The 27,956-nt window shown below is 39.7% G+C and overlaps 1 protein-coding gene across 1 annotated transcript in view; it reads left to right on the top strand.

The window, feature by feature from the left end:
• sntg2 (syntrophin, gamma 2) overlaps nucleotides 1–27,956 on the top strand; it is a 99,797-nt gene that overhangs the window by 28,693 nt on the left and 43,148 nt on the right. The window contains exons 5-9 of the mRNA XM_031732027.2: nucleotides 661–704; nucleotides 2,562–2,603; nucleotides 3,695–3,782; nucleotides 7,224–7,306; nucleotides 21,004–21,128. Of these exons, the coding sequence (XP_031587887.1) occupies nucleotides 661–704; nucleotides 2,562–2,603; nucleotides 3,695–3,782; nucleotides 7,224–7,306; nucleotides 21,004–21,128 (382 nt within the window). The remainder of the gene's footprint in view (nucleotides 1–660; nucleotides 705–2,561; nucleotides 2,604–3,694; nucleotides 3,783–7,223; nucleotides 7,307–21,003; nucleotides 21,129–27,956) is intronic.

Here is a 27,956-nt window from a genome sequence, read left to right as displayed (position 1 = left end):
CTCAGCAACTCTCAGAAAGAAAACATTTTTTATTTATGTGCGCCTGCTGTGAGGCACAAAGTAAAAGATGAGCTGTTGTAATCTCTCACAACAGCTCATCAGTCCAATAGGGCAGTTAATTGATGATAAGTGAGCATGAAGTGCTGTGGAGAAGTAAACCATCGCCAGATTGGAAGAGTAATATGATCATGCTGTTAACTAGATGGAAAATACTTTAATCATGTCTGTCAGTTAAATTTTAAGAATTGATGACCTCCAAGTTTCCCTGCGTGAAGCCATATTAGAGCATCATGTGAGCGAGTCATTTCCCGGTAATTTTTCTTTTTGCCCACGCGCTTCCTAATACTTTTTCTGATGCGAGAAAATCATGTCTTGATATCCTGAGGACGTTTAGAGACCTTTTCACACAGCTTTACGAATCTTTTCACAACACAGCTCTCATTGTTTCCTCCTGTGCTGCTGCAAATGAGTTTATTTCCTGATTAGTTTCAAATTTCATGCCTTCCTGTGTTCTTTCTGTGAGCTGTAGGATGTTGTCTGAGATTAGACGGATGGGGGGGACACTGATTGCCATTCCCCCCACATTACCATGTATGAAATGAGCAATTATTTCGTAATGTTTTCATTAACCTCTGACACTTGACGATTGACGCTCCACAGCCGATCAGACGGGGAAGCTGTTCGTCGGGGACGCAGTGTTGCAGGTCAGTATCAGTTTCTGACTTATTTGCTTGGATGCTGGTTGGGGTCACGACCCAGCGGGGCGGCTCTTTGCATCTCAATTTCCCTCACATTTTAACGGTTATTAATTTGAAGGAATGGTAGCTGAATGTCTTGAGCTATATCATGTTTTTCAAATGAATCATTCAGCGTGTGATTTAAAACAAAAAAAACACATCATTGCCACAGGAATCACTTAATGTATGTGTTTCTATATTTTAAAAAAAATCACCAATGAACAATAGCCGATGCTCCTTAGAGTGGTAGTCATTAGTGTCTAGTGTTTAGTAATGCTATTCATTTAATCTTTTTAATAAGTTAATTTGAATCCGTCTGGCAGCTTTATTGGATCTGCTGTTTATCTAGAATATCAAGTAGGTTCAACGGACAGCAAAGCAATATTACCATTCATATTGAAAATGATTACGAATAATAATATGAATAGAACTGCCACTGCTTCCATCTCTCACCACTGTTTCATATGTATTTGCAATGGCTTATTTGAAGTGTCACACTGTAGAATATTGCATCGGTTTGCCTGGATGGCAAGAGACGCAGCAAATTAGGGGCTGGTGCGTTAACTTTGGGAGTCATGGGGAGGCTCAGACTGGAAGACTGTTTTTATGGGAGAGAATTTGTGAAATGAGTTTAGCTTAGATTTAAAACTAAATAAATGAAAAAAAAACTGCTGAGTAAATATATATGATTGGTGTTTTTCTTTTTTTCCTGTCTTGGAGATGATTTCCATCTGCTTTTGTTCTCTTTGTTATGATTTAGCATCTTATTTTAACTTCATATTAGTTTGCCTCTGTAGCTCAAGGCATTAAATTTTGGGGTGAACCATACACTCACTGACCACTTTGTTAGGTACACCTGTTCAACTGGCAGCAACTCTATATTTAGGCATGTAGACTCTGAGTATTAGAGTGTTAGAGAAAATCTCTTGTTGATGTCAGAGAAGATTGACAAGACTGCTTAAAGCTGATAGGAAGGCAACAGTAACTCAAACAAGCACTTGTTATAACCAAGGTATGCAGAAGATCACCTCAACATTAATGCACAACATCTCCAGCCTTGAAGCAGATGGGCTACAGCAACAGAAGACCACACTGGCTGTCCTCACTGGACTGGCTCACAAAAACTGGACAGTAGATCTCTGGAAAAACATGAAAGCATGGATCCATCCTGCCTTGCATGAACGATTCAGACTGATGCCAGTGAATGTACTCAAATGGACTCCAGTCACCAGATCTCGATCTAATAGAGCATCTGTGGATGTGCTGGTACGGGAGACACATCATGAATATGGAGCTGAGAAATCTGCAGGAACTGTTTGATGCTGTTGTATCTACATGAACTAACATCGCTGAGGAACGCTTGCAGCACATGGCTGAACATATGCAATGAAGACCTCAGGTAGCTGTGAAGGCAAAATTGGGTTCTAACATGGTGTACCTAACAAAGTGGCTGGTGAATTTATGTTCTGTTAACTTGGCCTGAATGGGGACTTGGAGAGCTGAAAGTCACCGTAGCCTTGCAAAACATTTTTTGGTCATAACTCAAGAAAATCCCAAAACACAATAATTAGTTTGGATGATGAAAATGTTCTTCATACATCAGACATCTTCATACATAAATATTAATCACTTTAGTCAGGATCGGTTATTCTGGACCTGGTAGGCCTGTTCAGAACTTCACTGAGGTGATTAAATCACCCTGCGAGTCATATTCTAGAGATGGAGGCCTGTGACACCTCTGACCCTGTTAGTGAGCATACAAGTCCTAAATTGTCTTATGTTCAACAAAATGTTTGTGTTTCATCTCTCTGTTTGTTTCTTTAGGTCAATGGCATTAATGTAGAGCACTGTACTCACGAGGAAGTTGTGAGTATTTTTGTATTTGACTCTTGCAAAAAGCCAATACCCTGCTCCATCTGCCCATTACTCTTCCATCCGTCCTCCAGGTGTAACACCAAATCCCACTGGTTATCAACAGGGAGGTGCGCCTCAACAATCTGAGTTGTCATCTTGGCAGGAGGCTGTTTTTCTTTTCGTTTACACTGTGACAAATTGAAAAGCCTGAAAAAGAGTCGATTATTATCAAAGGCTGCACAGGAAGTGAGGGCGCCAATATGTGGTGTTTCCCCCCCTTTCTTCTACATTCACAATTTCTTTCTTTCCATTTTGATCAATTTCCCTCTCTAACAGCATCTCCCTTTTGTTAAATATCCCCTCTGCTGTTTGCGACCATCCCTCCATCTCACCCACACACGCGCACGCTCTTCCTGTCTGTCATCTCTTTTTCCTCGTGCAGCCTCATACAGCTGTTCACTACATTCACCTCCAGAGCGTCAAAACACATAATGAGCAGTTTCTCTTCAGAACAAAATCCAGCACATTTAATAGCAGCCTGTCACACTGTCGGCGCTGACAGATGCTTGGGCTCAAGTAACAAGGGCCAGCATGTAATGCAGGAGAGGATGGCAGATATGCATCGAGGGCGTGCAGAAGTGACCTTGCGCTTTTCGTTCATGCGTCTCATTTGCTCAAATTTTTCTTTTTTCTTTTTTTTTTCCATCAGATGCATGGAAGAAACAGATTTCATCGCATTAAACATATGTTTGCTGTGACTCTGCGTCTCTGAGGACATATGTCACTTACACATCAGATAATGAGACATTCAGAGCGTAATTACTTTGTGGTGTCAGCTGTCACTTTGCCGCCGCCTGTCACGAGCGAAAAGCCGGCCTTCGAAATCTGCCTTTTGATGATTCAAGTGGAACCACTTCAGCCAGGCTTTAACTTCTGATTTAATATTCCTCACTCATCTCCCGTTCCATTTCATTTGCTCAGGCAGCATACAGCTTGACATGAATGTGGCTTGTTTCATTTATATGAGATTAAGTTTTATCTCGCTGTATCACTCGCAATCTCTCTCCCTCGCTATCTGTATCAATCTCCCTCGCTCCCGCCAGGTTCACCTCTTGCGTACTGCGGGAGATGAGGTCACCATCACTGTTCGCTACCTGCGAGAAGTTCCATCATTTCTAAAACTGCCTCTAGGTAAGCGCGCGCTGATCGACGCCGTTTAAACCGGCTATAAACTTCATTTCACTGAGCATTCTTAGCAAATGAGAAGCGAACCGCTTTTATGGAAAATTGTCTTTTTTGCTCAACTCGGTGCTTTAAACCTGTTCGATAGACGAGCGTTCATTTCAGAGTAATAAATTGTCATGCTCGGTGGCCCGAGGCGAGCAGTAATGTCAGAAACACCCAGAGCTGCACTTACCTTCAGCAGCTTGAAAAGATGAAAACGGAGACACTAAAATCATCCACGTGGAGCCGATAAAAGGTGTGGAGCGAAGGATGTAGGTGAGAGCGATGAGAAAATGATGGCAAAGAAGAAAGCAACACAAATCAAGCCTCAAAGTAAAAAGTAAATCGTAAATTTGGCAATTTATTGGACCACTTTGCAATACTTTATCATATACTTAACATCAGAGTGAAAGCGGGTGAGAAATGTCTGAAAACATGTTTGAGTTCTAATGTTTCATTTTAAAAAACAAAAAAACAGGGCATTGCATAAATGTCATTTTAAATGTTTTCATGTTATTGATATGACTGGCAGCCTTTTAGTTTCCCACCAATTACAGTAAATCATTTCATCTTAACTGCCTCCTGTTTGTTTCCATTTCTGATACCAGTCAAAAAACACATTTTTACACATTAGTTTACTTTTGTTTTTCAGTGTGTCATAAGAAAATAAAGTAACAATATAATAACTATAAATAGAATTTTTTTCACATTTGAAGCCATCTCCTGTGTTTTGCTCATGAAGTGCTGGACAACAGAGCAAAGAAAAAAATAGACAGGCCTACAAAAGTTTGGTTATTTTAGAATTTCTTTGCTTACTAACAGATTCACTGTATAAAACAGGAGAAATGTGTGCAAGCGTCAGAGCTCAACACTTCCAAAGTAAGCTTGTCTGTTGTATATCAGGACTGTGTAGCTGTGGTTTGATCTAATTTCAAGGTAGGGCTGTGGTGATGTCATTGCTGAAATTCAGAAAAGGCAACAAACAAACAAACAAACAAACAAACAAAAAAAGAAGGGCTGTTAGTGGCTGGATTTTGTAACCCTGAAAACCGAGCCAGCAGGGATGCTTTAATTGATTAGTACACCCACTCAAATTTGATTGCCAGTTTCTCTGATAGTTTTTTTTTTGCTTTGCCAAAATCTCCAGACTGTGATAACTGGAAAGTTCAGATATGACTGGTTTGTTTTTTGTTTGTTTTCTGTGCTAAAAATCTCAATAACTGAGTTTTGGACTGAAGGGGGGAAACAAAGATGCCATGACCTTCGTTTGGGTTCAAGTGACATTTGATGAGCACTTTGTCTGATGTTTTGTAGAGAAAAGATTTTTAAAATCGCCTGTCCCATTGACAGTTTCACTTCAACATAAGTAAACAATCCACCAACTGCCATCACATTTGAAATTCAAATACTGCTGCTCATGTTTTTACTCTCACTTTTTAAAAAAAAGGTAGTGATATTTTAGGGCATATGCTAATTCTCTTTCTTCCCCAGAATTGGATAAAAAGATTGATGCCACTCTGCAGGCTCTATACGCCAGAGAAACAGCTGTTTCTGTTTGCTGTATATATTACGTGTTAAAGCACTTTATACCGTTGTTGCCGGTAGTTGGATTTTCTGATCTTTGGGCAAATTCAGGCTAGCTGTTTCAATCAGCTCTGCTGACTTATTGTTGGGGTTTTCAGGTGTGTTTACAAATGCAGATAATTTAAACGCGCTAATACAAATCTGATGGTAGTCGGTGGTTTTGAGATCTTTACTCCTAACTTAATCAAACGTGACCACCACATGATGATCACCAAATGGATCTTCATCCAATCTCTGCTCAAGGTTGAGGTCACATTTGTTGTTCTATGGCCAATAACATCTAAACCAGGGGTCTCCAACTCCAGGCCTCAAGGGCTGGTGTCCTGCAGGTTTTAGATGTGTCCTTGATCCAACACAGCCGATTTAAATGGCTAAATGACCTCCTCAACATGTCTTGAAGTTCTCCAGAGGCCTGGTAATGAACTAATCATTTGATTCAGGTGTGTTGACCCAGGGTGAGATCTAAAACCTGCAGGACACCGGTCCTCGAGGCCTTGAGTTTGAGACCCCTGATCTAAACTGAGATGGATCATGAGCCGGATGACCTACTACAGGGGTGCCCAACTCCAGTCCTTGAGAGCTACTGTCCTGCAGCTTTTAGATGCATCCTTGTTCCAACACACCTGAATCAGATGAATGGCTTGTTAGGCCTTTGCCAAACTTGATGGCATGCTGAAGAGGTAATCCAACCATCTGATTCAGCTGTGTTGGAGTAGGGATGCATCTAAAAGCTGCAGGACAGTAGCTCTCGAGGACTGGACACCCCTGACCTACTATGTCTTTGACGCTCTGATTTTCGTGATTTTTCTGTTAATCCTAAATTAGGCTAAACCTAACTAAGCTCTTGGTCTGTTTTAAAGGAAGAATAAGAAACTGCTACTGAATTTATCTCCTAACTCTTACAAATAAAGTTCTTTAAACTTATCTTTTACTGTAGTAAACACAGCTAATGCATCAACGTCACAGTCTGTAACTTGCTGCATTGCATCTGTGCCTTTAGATGTTGACAGTTTCGTGTTTGCAGCAAACACTCACACTGCTGAGCCGCTAATAATTGTTCTCCTATGAATTAGCTGTAAGCAAAATGAATGAATGAACCCCATGCAATACAAATGATTTCAGTCCCCACAGTAAACACAACAATCACTTTGTACAATTTATCTAATTACGAAGAGCACACAGATGTAGAAAAATAATTAATACTAACAGGCACGCATGAATATTTATAGCTCGATAAATCGCCACATTCTCCGGAAATCAAAGTGTGAGCGCTTTGAGAAATCCAGCCTTCGTATCGTGCGGGTGTGTTAACATTCATGGGAAGGCTGCAGTGCAGAGATGCTCAGGTTTTTAGCTGTAGGCTGTTTGGCCCTGTGAATTGTGTTTTTTGTTGTCTGAGAGTGAAAAGGTTCAAGTTGTATTCTCTCTAAGCCGGCCTTTGTTGTACCATGGCACAAATGACAGGCAGGAAAGGCCAGGAGCCGCTTGCCACACTTTACTGAGTGTGACCGAATCAGAAAGCAGTTCCTCCAACGCCAAGCTAATATCATATCAACGAGCAGCATTTGTCTCTTTTGGATGCTGCCTGTGATCTACGCTGCATGGCTCAAAGGCAGGGCAGCAGAATAAAGTTGATAATAACCCTTAAAATTTAAGGCTACGAGCTGGGACATGCTGTTTGAGGTTTATGTGCAACTCCCGACTCGCCTTTGTTTCCAGATGAATTCAAATATTGATAGAAAAGGTGTGAAGTTGGATTAAATCTTTAACAGTGATTCTTCAAAAGATTTTTGTAAACATGAATCATTCTGCTGTTTGTTTCAGGGTCTCCGGGGCCAGATCACAGTCGAGTATCCTCCCCGCTGTTCGACAGTGGTGTACATTTAAATGGAAACGGAAACAACACAGTAAGAAAGACTTTTCTGATGTTGCACATGAAAACTTGATTGGTTTGGGTTTGATCTCTTTCCTGCTTAGTGCCAGGGTCTTACCAGCCTCTCTTTATTTCTTACAGGTAACTGATTCTTTCAAGTAAAGCTACAGGTTTAAAACACTAAAGAAAATGAATTATCTGAGAGTAGTGCAGTGATTAACACCTATGTGTGCTTGAAAGATGAGAGTGCTTTTGAATCTGTGCTTCTTTTGAGGTATCCCTTCAACTTTGGCTTACTTTAAACATGGGACGGTTACTGGTGTCAGACAGGCTGCCACACATGCAGGCTGAGAGCAGGAAACTGAGGCTCCATTTCACACGGGCTCAGCAAAATCGGGCAATAGAAGACTGGAAAAATCCTGCCTGGTCTGATGAGTCTCAATTTTTGCTGCGACATTCAGATGGTAGGGTCAGATTTTGGAGTAAGCAACATGAAAGGATGGATCCATCCTGCATTACCAGGCTGGTATTGGTGTAATGGTGTGGGGGGATATTTCTTGCGGCACTTTGGGCTCCTTATTACTATCTGGATATCATTTAAACGCCACAGCCCACTGAAGTAATGTTGTTGACCATGCTGCTAACCATCCTCAGTGTACCCGTCTTCTGATGGGTGCTCCCAGCTGGATAACGCACCATGTCATAAAGTTCACATCATCTCAAACTAGTTTCTTAAATATCACAGTGAGTTATCAAATGTACTCAAATGGCCTCCATAGTCACCAGATCTCAGTCCAATAGAGCACCTTTGGGGTGTTGCAGAACAGCGCCATAAAGAATTAAAGCTTTTCTGAACTTAACTTACAATAAAGACTTTTGCAGCTGATCAAACACACAAACCCACACATGTGCAATAAGACTGCTATACGTGCAATTCTTCTTCTGACGAAGTTGTGTTTTTGTATTTTCCTACTCAGTTGTATATAGTATTTGTATTTCTATTTTATTCTATTGTATATAGTATTTTATTTTATTTTATTGTATTTTATTGCATTCCAGTGTTTTCTAATTTCTGCTACATAACTTTGCACTTTTGCTGTAACAAAACAAATTTCCCACCTCTGGGACTAATAAAGGCCATCTTATCTTATCTTAAAAGGAAGTCCGACCTGATATTACGAGTGTAACTAATAAAGTGGCCAGTGAGTGTAGCTTGTAATTTTCTATACTGCTGAGACATTAGGGCCATTAGCATTAGTAGCAGCTGAGACTATTTGCACTGCTAATATTGACATCTCCTCCCTGCTTCCTTCTGTTTGTGTACATTAGGGAAATCTGCATTGTTAGACTATCAGACTCTTCATCTCATCGAGGCGTTGCTGGGATCACACCCAGCGATGGACAACAACAGATAAATGTGTGCCAGAGCCATCTTGTTATTCCAATTAGTACAATGAACATCTTGTGGATGTAACATTTTCATTCGACTGAGAAATGGTTTCTCAATATGCGACAGTCCTGGAATCTTGAAACTCAGTTTTAAATGATAGAAATTACACCTGAGCTCGTTTTCTGAAAAAGGTTAATCCCACATGCAATAACAAAACCCCAGTACGCCCACACACTGTGGCTGATTTAGACCAGTTACAAAGGTCTGGCCGTGGGATGCTGGGATTTATGTGAGATCACCCAAGTGCATGCACATAACAACAATGAGAAAGGTGTAGGTTGTTAGTAGCAGTAACGGTGAACAGCTATAGGTTATCTCAGCTTTGCAAGTGTTCGATACGCAATCATTTTTTGAAAATTCATTCAAATAACAGGAGTTTTAATGAATAAGAAGCCTCATAAAAGACTTCGAGTTGACCTTGTTTGCGGTTAGAGGAGCCTTATCAGCATTGATGTCTCTTTGGAGGCGTATAATGAAAATGCTTTTTAAGTCTTAGAATTTAAACCTCCACTCCTCCTTTTTTCTCTTTATGTGGGCTTTTGCTGGTCAAGAAGGTAAAAAGATATCAACTAAATCATATCATGATGAATTCTTGGTGACTAATTACTTTAAAAATATTTTTTGCAATAGAGGTTTTCAGAAATGTTGTTAAAGTATCCAAGTAGGGGCAAATAAGACATGTAAATCTCAATATTTGTGCGTTTTCCTGCCATCCTGTGAATATTGTGATGTAGATCCAGGTTCTAAATTCTTGTTTTATTTTGTTGGAGTTACAGGTTTTGACAGTGAAGCTTTTGGATACGACTTCTTTATTATTCCATGAATCGGAAGATTCAGTCAACAGACAGAGAAGTCAATTTCTGACATGTTTCTGGAAATAAAATATTCCATCAGTCACTGAATGATATATGAACGAGTCCTCGGTGTAAAGCTTTAGATTACATAGAGGAATCCAAGTGGAAAGTTTGTAAGTGCTACTGAAGTGGAGATTTGTGGCTCAGAATATTAGAGGAAAGGGCATTTTGAAGAAAACAGCTGTTTGGGAAGAGTGTGCACAATACTGATATTTAAAAATCTAAGATAAATTAAATTTAAAGTAAATGTGATGGTTTGCAAAATGTCTAACAAAGTGTAGACAAATCACACCAGAAGGATTGTATTTGTTTGCGTTATTATTAATTCCTTGCTCTCTTCCACAGTGTCCCTTTTCCTTCCCCTCACCCCAAACTAGTGACATTAGATGGTGGCTCTGCCCTGAGCCTGGGTGTGCTGGAATTTTCCTGTTAAAAGGGAGTTTTTCCTTCCCACATTCGCCAAGTGCTCGCTCATAGGGGCTCATCTGATTTTTGGGGTTTTCTTTGCATTATCGGACGGTCTTTATCTGACAATATAAAGTGCCTTGAAGTGACTGTTGTCGTGATTTGGAGTTATATAAATAAAATAGAATTAAAGTCTGAAAAAAATGCATTAGTATGGAAGTACAGTAGCTGAAAATTGCAAGCTACCAGTGGATGGAGAGATGATTTTTTACATTTTTTTCATTTTGTCTCACCAGCGAAGTACTCAACGCGTTACTTGTTCTATTAACTGCCTACGTCGAGCCTAGAACGGACAGCTAGTAGGGGAAGAATGGCACTGATATTAGAATATAGACACAGGAGGAGATTTCCTAAAACCATGAAGCTTCCTTCAATGAGGGCCCGACCGATATACCGCTGGGCTGAGGATATCAACCGATATAAGCTATTTGGCAGTTAAGGTGACACTTATAATGACTAATAAATGAAAATGAATTGAAAATTAATCAAACATCCATCTAATCTGAGCAGAGTTGGACAGAGCAAACATGAGTAAATAACTACCCTTTATAACTGTTAGGGGTCATTATTAGTCTGATGAACAACTCTATTGGAGTTGTTCTTTAGAAAGGAAAAAAATACTGGTTGCTTTATTGGAGTATCAGATTTTTAAATCCCAGTTTAACCTGTGGTTGAAACTGAAGTTGTAAGATGGTAAGAAGTTATAAAATAACAGCTTTTTAGGAAGCTTTGATTTAACATCAGCAACAGGAGCAAACTCTGCTTCATTCAGCGACTATGAAGACACACCATTTATCATTCTAGCTAGCTCAGCAGGGCTGACCACTATCATGGCAGCTGTAGCGTTATCAGCTGCAGCTTGATCCTCCGCCTCTCTTTTTGGACTGTTGCTCATACAAATCTCCTTTGACTTTGACGTGTTATTAAATGTGAAGTAATCCATAACATCCTCTGCACACATATGCTAGGATGGTGTTTTTTATTTTTTCCACACTGCAGGTCCCAGACCTGAGAGTTGGCCCCTGGCAGAGGGAGGAGAATTAATTACCTCAGCTAGAGTCTTGCTGTTGCTTCCAACATTCATTCATGTCAAAACAAAGATTTACTGGCTTCACTGATGAAGATTGTTTTTGCCTAAGAGTAATACCTGCAAACCCACCAAAACCTATTTGTTTTCATATTTTTTAGGGGAAAATTTTGTATTAGCAGTTTAAAATATTGTGGAATTATATCACGTTAGTTTTGGTCATTTTTTTTTTATGCTTAATCATAGGCTATGTTAAATAGTGGCTCTATTTTAATAGCTCTGTGTCAAAATAACAAAGTGTAATTTTCATTTCATATCCACAGCTGCAGAATCAGAGTGTGACTCTGCCCACAGTAGCAACAGAGCCTCTGCCTGTTTGAGTTCATGAAGCAGTTGAATCAATGCGCCGTCACAGGGTAGGAAGGGTCAAAAAGAAAACAGACCTAAGTCATTCATTTTGTTCTGTCATCCTACAAAGCTGTTATTTGCTCACTGAGCTTTCTTGATCTTCAGTGGTAATGGCTGTGATTACAGTGTACTGCTGGGATGCCGGGTTGGGAGACGTTTCAGTGTAGAAGCAGCTGATTTCACAGAGGGGATACTTCAGTCTTACCAGAGGACAGCATGATACAGTTTGCTCATTACCTTCACTGACAACACTAGCTAACAAAAACATGTGTATCAGTGCATCAAAGAGAAAGTGTTTGAGTTCTCCTGGATAAACAAATCTATTTACCTAAAGATAATATTTTGGTTTTAATGGTAAATCCTCAGATAATTGCATATTAATACAGTCATTTATAATGGAAAGGGTAGCTTTAAAACAGGATGTCTGGCTTGTCATTTCATATGCATTATTCAGAGTAATCATGAAGGGCAGCAGGTGGTCATTTTAACCTTTCATAGATTTAAAGTGTTTCCATTTAAATCTCTAGCAGGCACTGGAGAAGCACACGTCTCTGGACGGTCTGTGCACAATCTTATTTTGCACAGTAAACCCTGACACATACCTGCCTATGCAAAAATAATTCTGGTACAAATCTGTAACATTACAGATCAGCTGGCTCTGTATAAAGGGTCTTTACATGAAAATCTTCAGTTGTAAACCAGGTGTCTGGCAACATGAGCAGTTTCCCGAGAACAAAATAACATTTTTAAAAGCTGCAAAAATACAAAATGGCAAAAGCAGGCCTCTGGAGTGTTTTTGGTCACGTCAACAGAGATCGTTCTTGCCTCACAGAGGAGTGTTATGTGAGTGGTTGTTTTTGTTCTTTGAGTAGGCCTAATTGTGTGTTGTGTTTGAGATTTTTTAGTGCAGTACAAGGCACGATTTCACTTTCATGTTCACAGAATAATGATAGGAAGCCTCAAGATAGAGATTTAAGGAAAAGTAGGGCAGCACATAACTTAATGGCATGCAATGTCATTTGATTTTCTTTTTTGGGGAAAAATTAAGTAACTCAGTAGCATCATATGAAATGGTTTGTAAAGGAAATGTTCTTTAAGCATGAGGTCGGCCTCAGATGAACTACACTACAAAGCAAATGCACACTCATGACATTTTGACATTTTAGCCTCTCTCAGTTCTGGTTAAACTTTAGCAACACATTTAGTAGCGACTTTACAAAACAGACCATTGACTAAAGCCGCTAAAGGTCCAGGTATTTCTGTTTACAGCTGGTGGACAACAAAACTGAGCTGAAAGTGCATACTAGACTTATTTAGTCATATCCCCATATAGATTTCATCATTTTTGGGGGGTGCCTCCATCTCACCCTATTCCTAGCAATCTCTTTTGTCACACCTCCCCATCTGCATGTCCTCCTTCGTTACATCCATGAACTCAGTCGTCTTCCTCTTTACCTCCTGATTCACAGCTCCATATTCAGCATCGTTTGTCCATTATATCCATTATCCTTTCGCCGCACGTGTCCAAACCCTCAACCTTGCCTAACTATATCTTCGACCTGAGCTGACTCCCTCATATATTAATTTCCTCTATAAATAAATAAAAGAGGGGGCCTACAGAAGTTATAGAATAGATGCGTCATTTCAGTGCAACGCTAATGTGGAAGAAAGTGTGCGTAGCATGGCCACAAAAAACGGTCTAAACCCACCGCTGTGGCATTAATTTTACATTCCACATCATGTTTCTGTCCAATGTCATGGCCAAGCTAAGAGTGTGTATTTTATTTTCCTTTATTATGACAACCTTGGTGCTTGATGACATCCATCAAGGAAAAAGCAGTCTTAGACATTTTGATAGTAAGAAAAAGGGATGAGCACCGTCACCATATGTTGTTTCAAAAGGGCAAATTTTCCGACAAAATTGATATTTTGTCACATAAACATTCCAAAGCACTAACAGGAAATGGTTTTGAGTTCCCCAGTTGTGAGAAAGGACTTTTATCTAGACTGACCATTTTTCATTAACACTCAACAATCACACAGGGAGAAATGGTGGAGAGTGTAAGAGACTGCAATTTCTTCACTGACAGCACACCCAATAAACCCGAATCCTGTGCAGCCACCAGGGGCACGGTGGGGTGAGGAGCATGCTGCTCCTATTTTCTTGTCAGAAAAGACATTGCCTTTTTTTGAGTTCATATTGCTCTTTACTTTTACATTAAATGGCTGCATTCTGCTGAATTCACTGTCAAAACTCAGTCTGAAAATGTGGGAAAAGTTAAAATCGTGAAGGCAAGTTGAGGCAAAGTTGGTACACAAACAACATCCTCACAGAAGAACTGCAATAATGCGTGGCAATGATGAACACCAGCTCCTTCTTCTTGTGGAATGATGTCACGTACGGGTCCGTTATTTGTTTTAACAACAAAAACTTACCTTTTAATTAAAAAAAAAAAAAAAACCTACACAATTTTGCCTCAGTGTTGTAAATCAGTTTCAGCTTTCTTTTTTCAGTGCCTTGCTTCCAGCATTGTGCAGCAGTGCTGAGTCACTGATGCACATAATAATGCCCTATGCTACATTTTCTAGGATTGCTGTTTTATGGTTGGTGGTTCAGCCAATTCTCCATCAGACCATCAGTCTGAGTAAAATCAGCTCTTAGATTATTTTGAGACTGACTTGACTAATTTTACTTGCTTTACGGAGTCCCACTCATCGTTTCTTTATATATATTACCTCTCAGCCGGCCAGCATGGACAACCAGTTTCGTCAGTTGGAAGGATAACTTGAATGAGGTGATGTAGGATTATCAAATTGACACTTTGTGCATCTATTCAGAGACTGAGGGTAGCAGCCGCCAGTATTTTATTAAATGATCTTAAGCAATAGTTTTCCAGGATTTCTGAAGAACTCCGTCTTTGGTCATTGACTGCTTTTACACACATTTTTAGTCCAGTCCTTGTACCTTACAGTTTCCAGAGAAATGTGGTTTGTTAAGCCACCCAACTCAGGGGACGAATCAGTAGTTTGTCTATGAATGACGGAGAACTTGGCAAAGAACCACCTTTAAATTCTTTAGGCACTGTGTTATTACCGACCTGTCAGTAAAACACACAGTTTGAATTGAATTAAAGAACTGGAAACAATCTATGAAAAATGCTAAAGATAATGGTGTCAAAGGCATAAAGTATTATTTCTGCACCAACAAGGTGAATCCCAACAAGCTATTGGCCAAAAACTTGGCATCTCTCAGGATCGTGTGTGTCCTTGAGTAATATTTCGTGCTCCTTAAAAATGTATTGTGCCATTCATTTTAGTTTTTAAGTCTCAAAAACTCACAAAAACTCATGTATCAAGTATGATACACTTGGCTTTAAAAGGTTAAGGAATAGAGAGGAAAGGCTGAGGTATCACAGTTTATGCAAGAACTGATGTGAAAATCAGTGGCAAAAAGGTTTTTTAGGGACTGATGAATCTGAGTTTTACATTTCTGGTTCAAATAGAGAGTTACAACAGATGGTGTCGACAAACATCTGTAAAACACAGTGGACGTTCGGTCATCATTTTTAGCTACATGCCAACCAGTGATTTTGGGGCTCTCGTCAAAATTGATGGATTTATGAACACAGAAAAATACACTCTGAATATAGCTGGTCATACCAAATAATGCCATGTATCCTCATTAGAATTGCACAATTAGTGTTCTAAATTGCCCTTAAGTGTTAGCGTCTATGTGTTAGCGCTGCGGTGGGCTGGTGAGCTGTCCAGGGTGTACCCTGCCTCTCATCCTATGGCAGCTGGGATATGTTGCAGAATGAGCCTACAGAGCTAACAAAAAAAATCATTACCAGTTAACAAACATACTGTAAATACATGTTGGTGGGAAAAAGCCACACATGCTCAGGGAGAACATGCAAACTCCACACAGAAGTCACTGCAGCACCCTGCTCCTTCCTCTTCTTTTAATACATTGTTTTAGTAGAAAAATGGTTTAGACATTCAAGACTCCTGCAGGATAATTTGCTGATTTGCACCCTACATTGCTCTACATAAAATATTTTGCCTGTACTATAATGCTGATAATAGAATTTAAGCTGAAAGGAGAGAGCTGTGCCTATACATTTTAGTAATGTCCTCTTGAATCTACTGAGCTTGGTCCTCACTAGCCTTTCCAGTAATTATTCTCAGTTCATGACACTTCTCAAATATCAGTATCCGTGATGGAATGGCTGACTGTGGCTTTAGGTTCTGTTTTCCAGCTCCACAGAAGAGGCAGGTGCTTTGTCAGTGTAATCCATTCTGACAGCCTGATAGTTTTCCATTTCCTGCCACCTCATCTACTCTCTGCAGAGCTCCACTTGAGAGTTAAGTAACATGTTGTTCGGGGTTGACATAATTGGAGCAAAGGATGATAATTTCTTTAGAAATGTTGCTATTACTGGTGGCGAGCTGACAGGGGTCTGCATGCGACATGTTGTAGTTCAGCAATGACGTGTCTCAATGTGCAAAGGTGGGCATTTTTTCCTCTGCCGTTCACTCCCGACTGCAGTCCACCTAGCGGCTATTTAAATGCTTCATCTTCAGCCATTTCAAAGTCAGAGGAAGGCAGGCGATTTGGTTTCCTGCATTGTGAACACAAGCCTTCCTCTACTGTGCATGCAATGATAAAGCGGGACTACATCAGATTATTTTGTGGAGTTTTGGGATTTTGTGCTGACAGATAATCTTTGGCTTCAGGAACGATTCACTGTTTGATGTTCACTCGGCTTCACTCAGTTGATCCTCAAGCTTGTAACTCATTAGATAATGAAGAACAGATGGATTACACATTAAGTATAGTGTGATTTGCATTTAAATGTGGCATACTTCCAACTGTCAGAGCTTTTGTCAACATATTTTGCTGCAGGACTATTTAGAATAAATGACTTTTGGTGCACCGGATCAGTCAGAAGCTCCATTAGAACTTGAAATTCTGAAACAATTTGAGGCATTTTAATTATACAGTCTGGTGTTTTTTGCTGCAAAAGCACGGTTCTCATTTGGATACCAATAGTAATGGAAAGACTAAAATTAAAAACAGTTGGAAACATTTGTTTCAGCAATTTTGTCATAAGCATTTGCATAATATTAATATTCCTAAAATGTTACAAAATCTAGACTATACTTCAGGCAACCCCAGAAGAACTGTTGAAAAGACGGCTTCATGGTAGAAATATAGTCAATATTCTGAATCTCTTATAAAAACTTATTAGCCACATATTAGCAAAGATACTCAGCTGATGAAGGTGGATGGGATTTGAGTTGAAATCAGAAAACTCTTGAAAACCTGCACTGATCAGTGTAGCCAATGAGTTCTTCGATGATCTAATCTCACACTGCGCTGTGGTTGGTGACATTGTTACCGAAAACTGAGACAAAGAACACAAAGCATTGTGTACGTTAATACTGATGTGCCACAGGGATCTCTACTTGAACCACTTGTGTTCTGGGAAATGCACACAAACAGTCTTCTCTTTTATTCCTCCTGACTCCTCCCATCTTATTGGAGAGTTGCTTGTCAGAATTTCATCACCGAGTTTGTAACACTGCCCGCATTTAAAAATAAAGATCATATGTGTTATTTGACATAACCACTATATATCCAATTCAGACAATGGTTCTATATTCATGACAGGAATTGGTGTTCAGTTTCTAGATTCCTTACAAGCTTTTATATGGACGAACTCCTACAAACATTGATGGTTTCTTCCTCCAGTTAAGGGTTGTTTGGCTTTTTCACCTGCATTGATTTTTAACTGTTAATGGAAAAAGAATTTCCCGAAAACTCACCAGGCTTTATTAAGATTTTACAATATGAAAGTTGGTGATCTTAAATTGCCCCCAAGTATAAATGTGCATGCCCTGTGTTAGGCCTGTGACAGAGGGCTAGGGTGTAGGCCTAGGGTGTAGGCCTAGGGTGTAGGTCTAGGGTGTACCCTGACACTCGCCTATACCAGACTCTATATCAGCCTCTCGGCTGGGATAGCCTCCAGCCGTTCTGAGAGAAAATGCCTTGTCAGAGGTCTGAAGAGATGGGCAAGACTGCTTCAAGCTGAAAGGACATCACTTGTTACTAAGCGGGTATGCAGAAGAGCATCTCTAAAGGACCAGAACCTTTAACCTTGAAGCTCGTGGGCTACAGAAGATCACACCAGGCGCCACTGCTGTTAGCGAAGAACAAGAAACGTAGGCTAAAATCCACACAGACTCACCATAATTTAACAGCAGACTGGAAAAATGTCATTTGGTCTGATGAGCCTTGATTTCTGTTACAAAATACAGATGGTGGTGTCAGAATTTAGAGTAAACTATGTACACAATATGAAAGCATGGATCCATCCTGGCTTGTATGAACAGCTCAGGCTGCTGCTGGTGGTGATGGTGAAACCGCACCACCCAATAACATAGCTGAGTGCATTTCGTTATAGGTATAATGCTTCAAAGGTATGCAGTATACAGCAATCAGCCATTGTCACTTTTCCTTAAACTTTTGTCAGAAAGAAAACTTAAGCACAACTATTTTGAATACACATTTCAAACTCGTTCCTCTTCTGAACAGATTCTAATACAGAGCGAGCTGCACTGACCATTATGGTAATGCTGAATTGCTCTGGAGTCCATTATAAAGTAATTTGAAGACTCGCTTAATGCCACGTTAAATGCCACCATCAACACGTATCCATAACACACATTTCCATTTCATATTAACACATTTTATTATTGTTATACACCAGGCATTTTTTAAACAGCAATTTTAGTTTTATTTGCCTAATTTTGCCTATAAATATCTAAATGCACTTCTGTATTTGCCAGAGGCTTGTATCCAGCACTCACCACTTATAAAAAAAATCCATTAAAAAGAGCTGAGAGAGACACTGTCAACATGACTGAAACCTATCAATTTAAACGGCAAGTGTATTTTCCCTAAAATTACTCGCTAACACCTCAACATTTTTACAAGAACTAATTTCATTCTGTCATTAATCAATGTCAACAAGACATTTTGCTCTGATATGTGACTATTTTCCACAGATCCACTTGTGTTTTTGATTATGTGTGAGTGTGAGGTGATGTTTTTATAACTTCTCTCTCTTGTAAACGATGCTGCACATTTCCATTAACACAGCTGTAATCAGTATTTATCTGGAGACACTGGGAAGACTAACTGTTTCCCAGGTGACTGCTAATAAGATGATAATAGAAACATACTTAATCTACTCCAGCTTCTTTTTAGACACCAAAGAATGGCTGTTACCTGATTTATCTAAACTTCGTATGTAGCCTGATTGGTAGAGTGTGTGTTTGTCCTGTTTGCTCTGTTCCTGAATGAAACGAAACTTTAACTCTTCAGATTTTATACCTGGTTTGTTTAGTTTTATCAGACTGTGCCATGTTCCTTTGTTGTCTGGAGTCATGCTCTGCTGCAGACCAATACAACTGGACAAAGATCCTTTTCCAGGAACAGTTTCTGGTTTAGTTACAAACCATTTTTTAAACCCAACTGCAAGGCACTCTTTGTTAGTTTCCTGTAACCCTGTGGTCTCTCTGAATCAAGGTCTTAGTGCACAAAGTTTGTTGCTTTCCTTGTAACTGAAGAGAAACTTTTTTTTAACTTGTCATTTCCTCTCCAGGCACCGAAGAGACCAAACATTATCAGTATTTATACTCTCACCTGTGTGGCCTGTTAGAAAGTCCAGAATCCAGTCAGCAACAACTTAACCAAGACTGATTACAACATGTGGTTTAATCGTGCTAAATGCCAAAGAAAATTCGATAAATAGGAGTTTGGCACGACACCCCGCTCCTTCCGAGTGTTTAAGCAGCAAGTTAAAAATAGTTTGCTGTCTTCCACTCATCTGTGGGGCCTATACTAGGGGTGTGTTTCGATAATCAATTTTCTGATTAAAATCAATTTTAGCTTGAATAAAGCGAATAAAGCTATTCATTAAAAGCCTGAATGGATTTTTAAATATAAATTTCAACAACCACCAAACAGCTAAAACAGTAAATGAGAGCAGGTAAACGGACTCTGCAAAAAGACGTAAACACAAAGCGCGGACCCGACGCATCAGGATCAGTGAGACGTCGGCTTTCTCACCCGACGGCATGAACACAGACACGTCGTCGATGCTGAAAGCCGACAGCTCAGATTCTGAAGCTGCAGGTTTTGTGTCTCCAAACTATGTTTGATCCAGACTATGTTTCATATTTCTCTTCACATAAACATCGTCATGAATTCCATCTGACTTTTGCCGTTTTGCTTATTACCCACCAGTCTACCGTTGTTTAGCTTGAATAAAATGATATCGCGTTGTTGGCCACTGTTTTTTTTTTTTAAATGACTTCTGACAAGAAAGCCCCATTTCTGCTGTTTAATAGTAAAGAAATGTAAACTTTTTAAAATGATGCCAAATTGTAAAACACTTAGTTGTGACTCTAATTAAACTTCTGTAAGTTTGCTCTGCTTCACTTCAGCAGCATCTGGTAATGTTCATATGCTGAGTCATGGTTTTCTTCTGTTTTTGTTCTACTGCAGAATATTTTTAAGGTTATCTGCTTTAAAAAGCCAGGCCAGGAAAATCTCCTTCATATTTTTCTGTGTTTTATCTTCAGTTACTTCGACACAAAGGCATCTGCTGTGATGCTTACACCTCTGATCAAGTCTCACAAATGTCAGTACTGACAAATCATCAGAATTATAATATCGAATCGTAATCGAATCGATTCTAGAAATCAGTGATGATACTCAGCCCTAGCCTATACAAACACTGTGGAGGGTCCTGGCCTTGCCTTTTAGTGTTCCACAAAATCATTGACCACAAACATAATTGCTGTACTCATAACAAAACAATTTCAAAGTGAATAATTTGAAAGAAATGAAAGGCTTTTCTAACTGATTTATTCAGTTTCGGAACTGAAGGGAAGGATTTATGATGCATGCTGAAGTCAGAACGTGGATTCACTACAGAAGTGAGAGTGCAGTATTTACTCCATTAGCAAATTATGGACATTTTTAGGTTCTGCTGAGTGATTTTTTTAGTTTCAGTACACTTATTCCAAACTTACTCACTGCGCATGTAGTTTACATGTAGAGTCAATACACAAGTTATTGATTATTTTCATCATGTTAACTGCAACAGGAGGTGATTTCCCTGATTCAGAGGAAAGCTCTGTTAATATCTGGGGCACCAGATATACTTGCACCACTTACATTGAATAATTGGGTTTGATTTGGAAAGAAAAACTGTTGCTATTTGTGTGTGTTTTAAGAAAACAGCTGGAGTCTATAACTTCAGTATATCGACCCCGCTCAGACATGCTTAGAGTAAGCAGACAGTGAGAACTTCAGACTAAAATAGCTGATTAGCCCTGGTTGAGAAGGGAATTCTTTTGCATGTAAATGGTGCTTGTGTTGCATCCATCAGTAATCAAAAGAATTTGGCCAACAGAAGCAGAAAGCTCACGCATCGTTCATGTATTCCACGCAGGCTCCATCACCCCCTTCGCCCTCAGCTAATGAACCAAAGTATGAGAAGCGCTGGCTGGATGCCGTCTCCCTGCCCTTGTTGATGGCCAGAGTCTCCAGATACAAAGCTGGCAAAGATAAATTAAGGTAAGGGTAATCCAGCATGATATAATTCACCTCCAAGGCGCACAGTTCACTGAGCGCAGTTGTTGGCTTAGCAAGCACTTTTCATTTAAGCGGGACGATGTTAATGCCAATATCTATGCACAGGCATAAACGGCTTAAAAGGTCACCGCAGCTACGAGGCTGTGGCTCAGAAGGTGCGACTAAGAGAACACTGGTCGAACTTGTAAATGCTTCTGATTATTATACCTGTCCTTTTTTGTATTGATTTTCTTGTGCAATGTAATTTCACAACAGTTTTTTTTCACAGGCTTTTTCAATCAGGATTTTCAGTCATTTCCAAACTGTAGTACAAAATAAACCTACGAGGCCTGTTGTTTGATATAGTTTCACATTTGACAGTCATAACCTATAGATCCCAAATGGCAGGCTTGTATAAACTGCTGAAATGCATTGATTTTTTTCCCTGTGTGTACCAACCATTTCTTTCAGTTAGATTCTCTTTGTGTTTCTGTGTGTTTTCTGTCATTTGAAGCTCAGATTTATTTGGGTTTCTGTTTTTGTAGCCATCTCCTCTCATATGTACAATATTTCTGCACTGGGGGAAAATTATCATTAGCATCTTCACAGTAATTAGGAAGTTGTATCGTGTTGAATTTTCAGGTAACTACCATGAATCCATTGTTAATGTGAGAGACTTTTTTGGGAGTGTCCCCTATTTGTTTAAAGTGATGGGTGCAATTTGCATTTGCTGCTGCTTATCGCAGTCCCAGTCACGGGGACAGCAATCTAAGCAGAGATGCCAAACCTCCCCCTCTCCAAGCCACCTACTCCAGCTCTTCTTGTGGGATACCGAGATATTATTATGCCATCCAAGTGACACAATCTCTCCGGTGTGTCCTGCACCTGCCCCGGGGCCTCCCCTCAGCAGGACATGTCTGAAGCACCTTACATAGAGGCATCCGGAAAGCATTCTGGTCAGATGCCCAAACCATCTTAACTGGATCCTTTCAGCGTGCAGAAGTATCCCCTCGTTTGAGCCCCTCCTCTGGCATAGATCTCAAAAATCTGTGTCTAAAGAAAAGCCCAGACAGTCTTCGGACCAAGATCCTTTTTTTCTCCGCTTGTATCCATGATATAATTTTTTTTGGTCACTACTCACAGCGTGTGGCTGTAGACGATGGAACATGGATGCACCGGTAAATCAGCAGCTTTGGTTTAATGCCGAATTCTCTTCTCAACATTCAGGCCAGTACAACATCTGCATCACTGCACCAATTCATCTGTCAGTCTCGCCCTCCCTCAGTCATGAACAAGATACTTGAACTCGTCCACTTGGGGCAGAAACTTGGTCCCAGCCCAGGATGCCTTTACCACCTTTTACTGCCTGAAAATCATGACCATAGATTTGGAGGTGCTAATTTGCATTTCACTCAAATGCAAACCTCCCCAATGCAAACTGGAGGTCATCATCCATATAAGGTAATTAACTATCTTTAGCCACAGCAAAGTCTGAATGATATTTACATGCATCATATGCAGATGTCCATATTATTTGCAGCCTGTAAGCTACAAATAATGTGAAACTGCGCATACAAAATTCTATTTCAAATCAATATAGCATCTTTATCAATTTATCAAGCAATATATCAATTAGTATATTAGTGTAACATAGTGTCAAATCACAAATAAAATATTCACAGCCCTTTTTTGTGTTAGGTAAAAACAGCAAACTCTATAAGCTTGAACAAGACATAGTTGTCTAAAGAATAAAATAACTGTCTATTAAAGTGATTATTAGAGATATTGTTAAGAAATGAGCACAGAGTAGCTGCTGTAGAAAATGCAGATATCCAAAGTTAGTCTGGTACCACGAGTTTAGGTGCTTGAGCTTGTGCTCTAAACAACTATTAGTTACCTTTTTCATAAACAGGAAGCTTAATAAAACCTCTAATTTCTTCCATTTAAATGGCTTTTCTTTCAAATTGGAAATTATTTACCTTAGTCCATTTTCCTTATCATTTCCTCCACTTGTGCTGAGCACTAGTCCCCACAGGGTGTGTCAAACTGCAGAATTCAGAAATTGCAGGTACTTAACGATAAATAAATGATGGGACTCTGCTCAGTTAATTAAAAATGTTTATTAAACTTGTTTATTGGACTCCACATTGGTTATTATGCCGTTTCAAGCTGTAGGCAGCAGCGAGTGATAAGAAAATCGTATAAAAGTGCTACACTGTGGTTTTTCCCTCCCTCATGTTCTCCCATGTTAAAGGAAGCGGTCAGTACATCCATCCATCCATTCGCTTCCGCTTATCCTTTTCAGGGTCGCGGGGGGCGCTGGAGCCTATCCCAGCTGTCATAGGGCGAGAGGCGGGGTACGCCCTGGACAGGTCGCCAGTCTGTCGCAGGGCTAACATACAGGGACAGACAACCATTCGCACTCACATTCACTCGCACATTTACACCTAGTGGCAATTTGGATTATCCAGTTAACCTACCTATACATAGTGATATTTTTACAGCATTTCAGAGTTAAAATCGATTTTTCAGCGGAAAAGTTTGACAGTTCAACTACTAACCACAACCTAACCACAAGCTGCATGTCTTTGGACGGTGGGAGGAAGCCGGAGTACCCGGAGGGAACCCACGCAAACACGGGGAGAACATGCAAACTCCACACAGAAAGACCCCGGCCTGATGGTGGAATTGAACTCAGGACCTTCTTGCTGTGCGGCAACAGTGCTAACCACCGTGCCACCGTGCTGCCCCGTGCGGTCAGTACATAGTTTAACAAAACTTCAGCTGGGCTGATTCTCACATACTTTAACAAGAAAAAAAAATCCTGCACTGGAAAACAAAAGCATGCTAAAGGAGTAACAGAAGCACTCGATATGGACAACTGTATATTGAAAAGTAGCACACACAGTTGGAAAGCTGGAATTAAGTGTTTATCATCTTTGCTTAAATTACTTATTAAACATTGATCTAAATAGTCTCTAATGTCCTGTCAAGTTACTAATCCAGTGGTTTCCATTTTTTTCCACATTTATATTTAAATGTGTAAACTTTATATTACAGAAGTGAAATAATTTTGATGACTGACTACTGTGAGTCTAAACTGCAGTTCATAATTAGTTCTAACCAAATAGATTTAATCCATGACCTATGCAGTAACGCTTATCTAATCCATCCTTTTATATTATAAGTCAGTATGAAGCTCTAGAAAAGGTGCTGCTCCTCCTCATGTTAGAGACACACCAGCTCTGATGCATCTATCATGCCGAGTACCCACAAACCTGTGGGGGCATTGTTAGGATCTGGAGTTGCTGCTGTTGGTCAAGTCCGAGTTCAGCAACACTAAAAAAAATGAGGTCACCTGACTCCTGACTGAAGATCAGATTTTTCCATCAATGGAGTTTTTTGCTTGCTGATGGCATGGATTCATGGTAGATTTCATCATCGGACTCCAACTGTGACATTCAGGGAGCACAAGTTTTTTTTGCACATGCCCACCACAGTCCAAACCGTAATCCCAGTGGCAGTCTTTAGGATGTGCTGCTGCAGTGGTTCAACTCTCCAATCATTATCAATACTTGAAAAATACTTGGCAAAAAAAAAAAGAAAAAAAGAAATGCAACTTGGAAACTCAAACTGAAATAAATCTGACATTGGAGAGGCGAGTCAAGGAGGCCATTTATGTAAAAAGGAACAAGCCTCTCTAACAGTACATCTTTCAATGCAGTGATTGCAGCCATTTCCCAATTGTCTGTACTCATGGACATTGATTAATGGTCATGGCAGTTTGCATATCAACGATGATGAAAGTGATCTCAATGCTCATTGTTATGCAGCGGTGCTGGTTTGGATTGTTATGCATGTGTACTGTTTATAAGGCTGGGGAAACCTGCAGTCAGCTGAGACTGAAGAAGTCACTCAGATGAGTGAGGAAATGTTTCCCCCCACTGAAAACGCTGCATCCAGATGAGCAGAATCAACTTTCTGGGATTGCATAAGCTTGTTATAAACAATGCTACGGTGAATGCTCGCCTTTATCAAAGGTACAGGCGGTCCACCAAAATAGTCTTGTGTATGAGGTTTTTTTTTGGCCGGGCACTGTATATTGAGATCAATGCATTACAGTATTAAAGGAGACAGACGTTTAAAAAAAATCAATTCATCCATCTGCCCTGGTGGGAAGTCTCTGTGAATGACCAAGCTCTTTTTCCTAAGGTGAGTTTAAAAACTCCAGAGAAAGTTCATTTGTGGTACACACCAGAAATGGAGAATTATTTTGTCAAAGACATAATATTATAATGAATTAATTTAAAGGAATGTGGACGCTCTCATATTTACACTGTAAATGTTGCATCTAAGATTTGGCGAATCAGTTTGATGCCATGACTTCAAAGTCTGTAAAAATCTTAAGGATGAAAGAAAATTTGACATTTCAAAGTAAAAAATATTTTTTGTAACTTTAAGATATCCTTATTAAATATATTCTTTATTGAAGTATCGCTTGATCAGTCCAAAGTACAGAATCTGCGGCACAGTTCGCAGCAGGAGGCGATGCGTCTGGAGTTGATCTTTACTCCTAAATTTTATATTTGGATGAAGCAACAGTCCTGCAATACTAAATCTGTCAAATGCTTAGTCCAATCAGCAGTCCAATGATTGGTAAGTGGGACCAAAGAAATGTATTGAGGAGATCTGGAGCTTGGTCACATTGAATGTAATAACCTGATGCTGAATCTGAAATACCAGAGTCCAGTCAATAGGGAACCCTGCAGGCAGAGAGCGCATCAATATCAGAGTTTACACTGAAAAAATGTGGATAACATGAGTCTGTTAGAATGCACAAACATAGATCGGATCAGTGTGGATGCGAGGGCCACAGCCATGCTTATAATATCCACCTCACATCTGACCTATTCATTTACACACATTTACAGCAATAAACATGCATATTGCTGTTTTTTTTATGTTAATCGTTTGTTCCTATCAGTTATTATCATGGCCATGGAATAAAACACATTTAACAGCAGACAGCTGACGGGGTTCGATTTGAATCAGTTTAGCTTTGTGCTTAGTTGCGTTTGCATTTTGTTTACACAGTTTGTTTTATTGGGGTTAGTATGCGAGGTCTCTCAGGTCATTTTGACTGGATAGTTTGTGCCTCGTTGCCAAACTCCAGTCGATGATAAATAATAAAAGACTGACCACCAGTCTGGATCTGGATGTTAAAGTCAGCCAGTTCTCACTGGCCAGGTGTATATATGGTGACCCATTTTATCATTTTTTAATGGTTACTTATTGTTTTTAATCCATCTAAGAGAACAGTGCCATCAGCTACGGATTGACTATTAAACATTCCTCGTATTCTTATATTAAAGGTTAACTGGCCAGGCTGCTATTGCGGCCGTCTTCATTCAGCTGACAGATGCACACTGTAGCCCAGGATTAACACTTGCATATGAAAATGCATCGATAGGTTATTCATGTCTTTGAATCAAAAATCTGATTCAGGGTGAATTTCTAACTTGGCAAGTCGCTCTGATAACCAGTTTTTGAGTTTTACTGACGTCAGAAATCAGAATAAACTTTGTCCAAAAGAAAACTGTCAAACATTAGTAAAAACCTTGCAATGAGATTAAGAATGCTTTGTCTGGATCTCAGCTCCCTCTTATTTCTCACTCTCTGAGCCCTGTACCACTCACAAATGTATTTTTTTTATTTAGATGTACGAGTTTCACTGTGCAGAATGAAGTGCAGGTCATCCAAACAAGGTTGGTCTGTGCTTAACTAAAAGTTGTGTAACTACGAGCATAATGTGTTGGAGCCAATCATTGTTCAAAGAACATCTTGTAACCAACAGCTACAGTACACTGTGTACAGAGAGAGGTGTTCTCCACTTGCTAACATGAGTTCTTGAAGAAGAGCAAGACTTCCAATCACCAAGCAGTTCTGTCCATTCGGTGTTTCTTTTTGATTTGGGGTTTTTTTGTTTGGCTTTTTTTTGCCAGGTGTATGAGGAGTCAATAAAAACAGCGAAAAAGCTGCCAAGCTGACAACAATGAGGTGTGGTAATCACTGCTGTAAGCGAGAGAAATGTCAGGTGTCCAAGCCTGAAAAAACAAATATCCAAATTCCCAAATTAAAAGCTGAATTATTTCTTAGAAAATTAACATTTGATTAAATGAATAATAAGGTGCAGCACTCATTTTTCAGTTTGGCTCACACAGACCTGGATGGGGATAGCATATTTAATATTATCCTTATTATATTTTTACTTTGTTACATGCATATATCCTGTAATGTAAGAGTAGGTGCTGAGATGATTTCTATAAAGCTTTTCTATATCTCACAGGCTGCTCTGTATTTTCATTCCCACTTGGAGCATGAAGATTTTCCATTAGTGTTGATGGAGAAGTGTTGACTCATGGTCTCATTTAATGTTGATGTGGACTCTGCACACTGCGGTGTATTTGTATCTGAAAGTTTAAACAATGCTCTACTGGTCCTTGTTAGTACATGCTGTATGCTTCCAGTTGGTATGCCAGATACTTTTTCAAAGTTTTACTCTCAAATGATGAATTTAATTCTACTCTTAACAAAATGTTTTAAAACAAAGCTACATGGAAAGCTAAAAGCAAAGAAGAAGAGCAGGCCTTGTTTCTTTCTTTTTGCATACATTTTTTCAGTAATACCGAGGTGTCAGAGATGTCCCTCATCCTGACTATGGCGTATTATCAGCGTTTTGTTTAAGCTATCAAAACGGATACATTTGAAAGTGAGCAGATCTTGCAGATGATCAGGGCTTTGTCAGCCACACTTGTGTTAACAGCTGGGCTT

Source organism: Oreochromis aureus, linkage group 19 (genome assembly GCF_013358895.1).
Source record: "Oreochromis aureus strain Israel breed Guangdong linkage group 19, ZZ_aureus, whole genome shotgun sequence".
Taxonomy (NCBI): Eukaryota; Metazoa; Chordata; class Actinopteri; order Cichliformes; family Cichlidae; genus Oreochromis; species Oreochromis aureus.
This window is presented reverse-complemented; position numbering and strand designations above follow the sequence as displayed.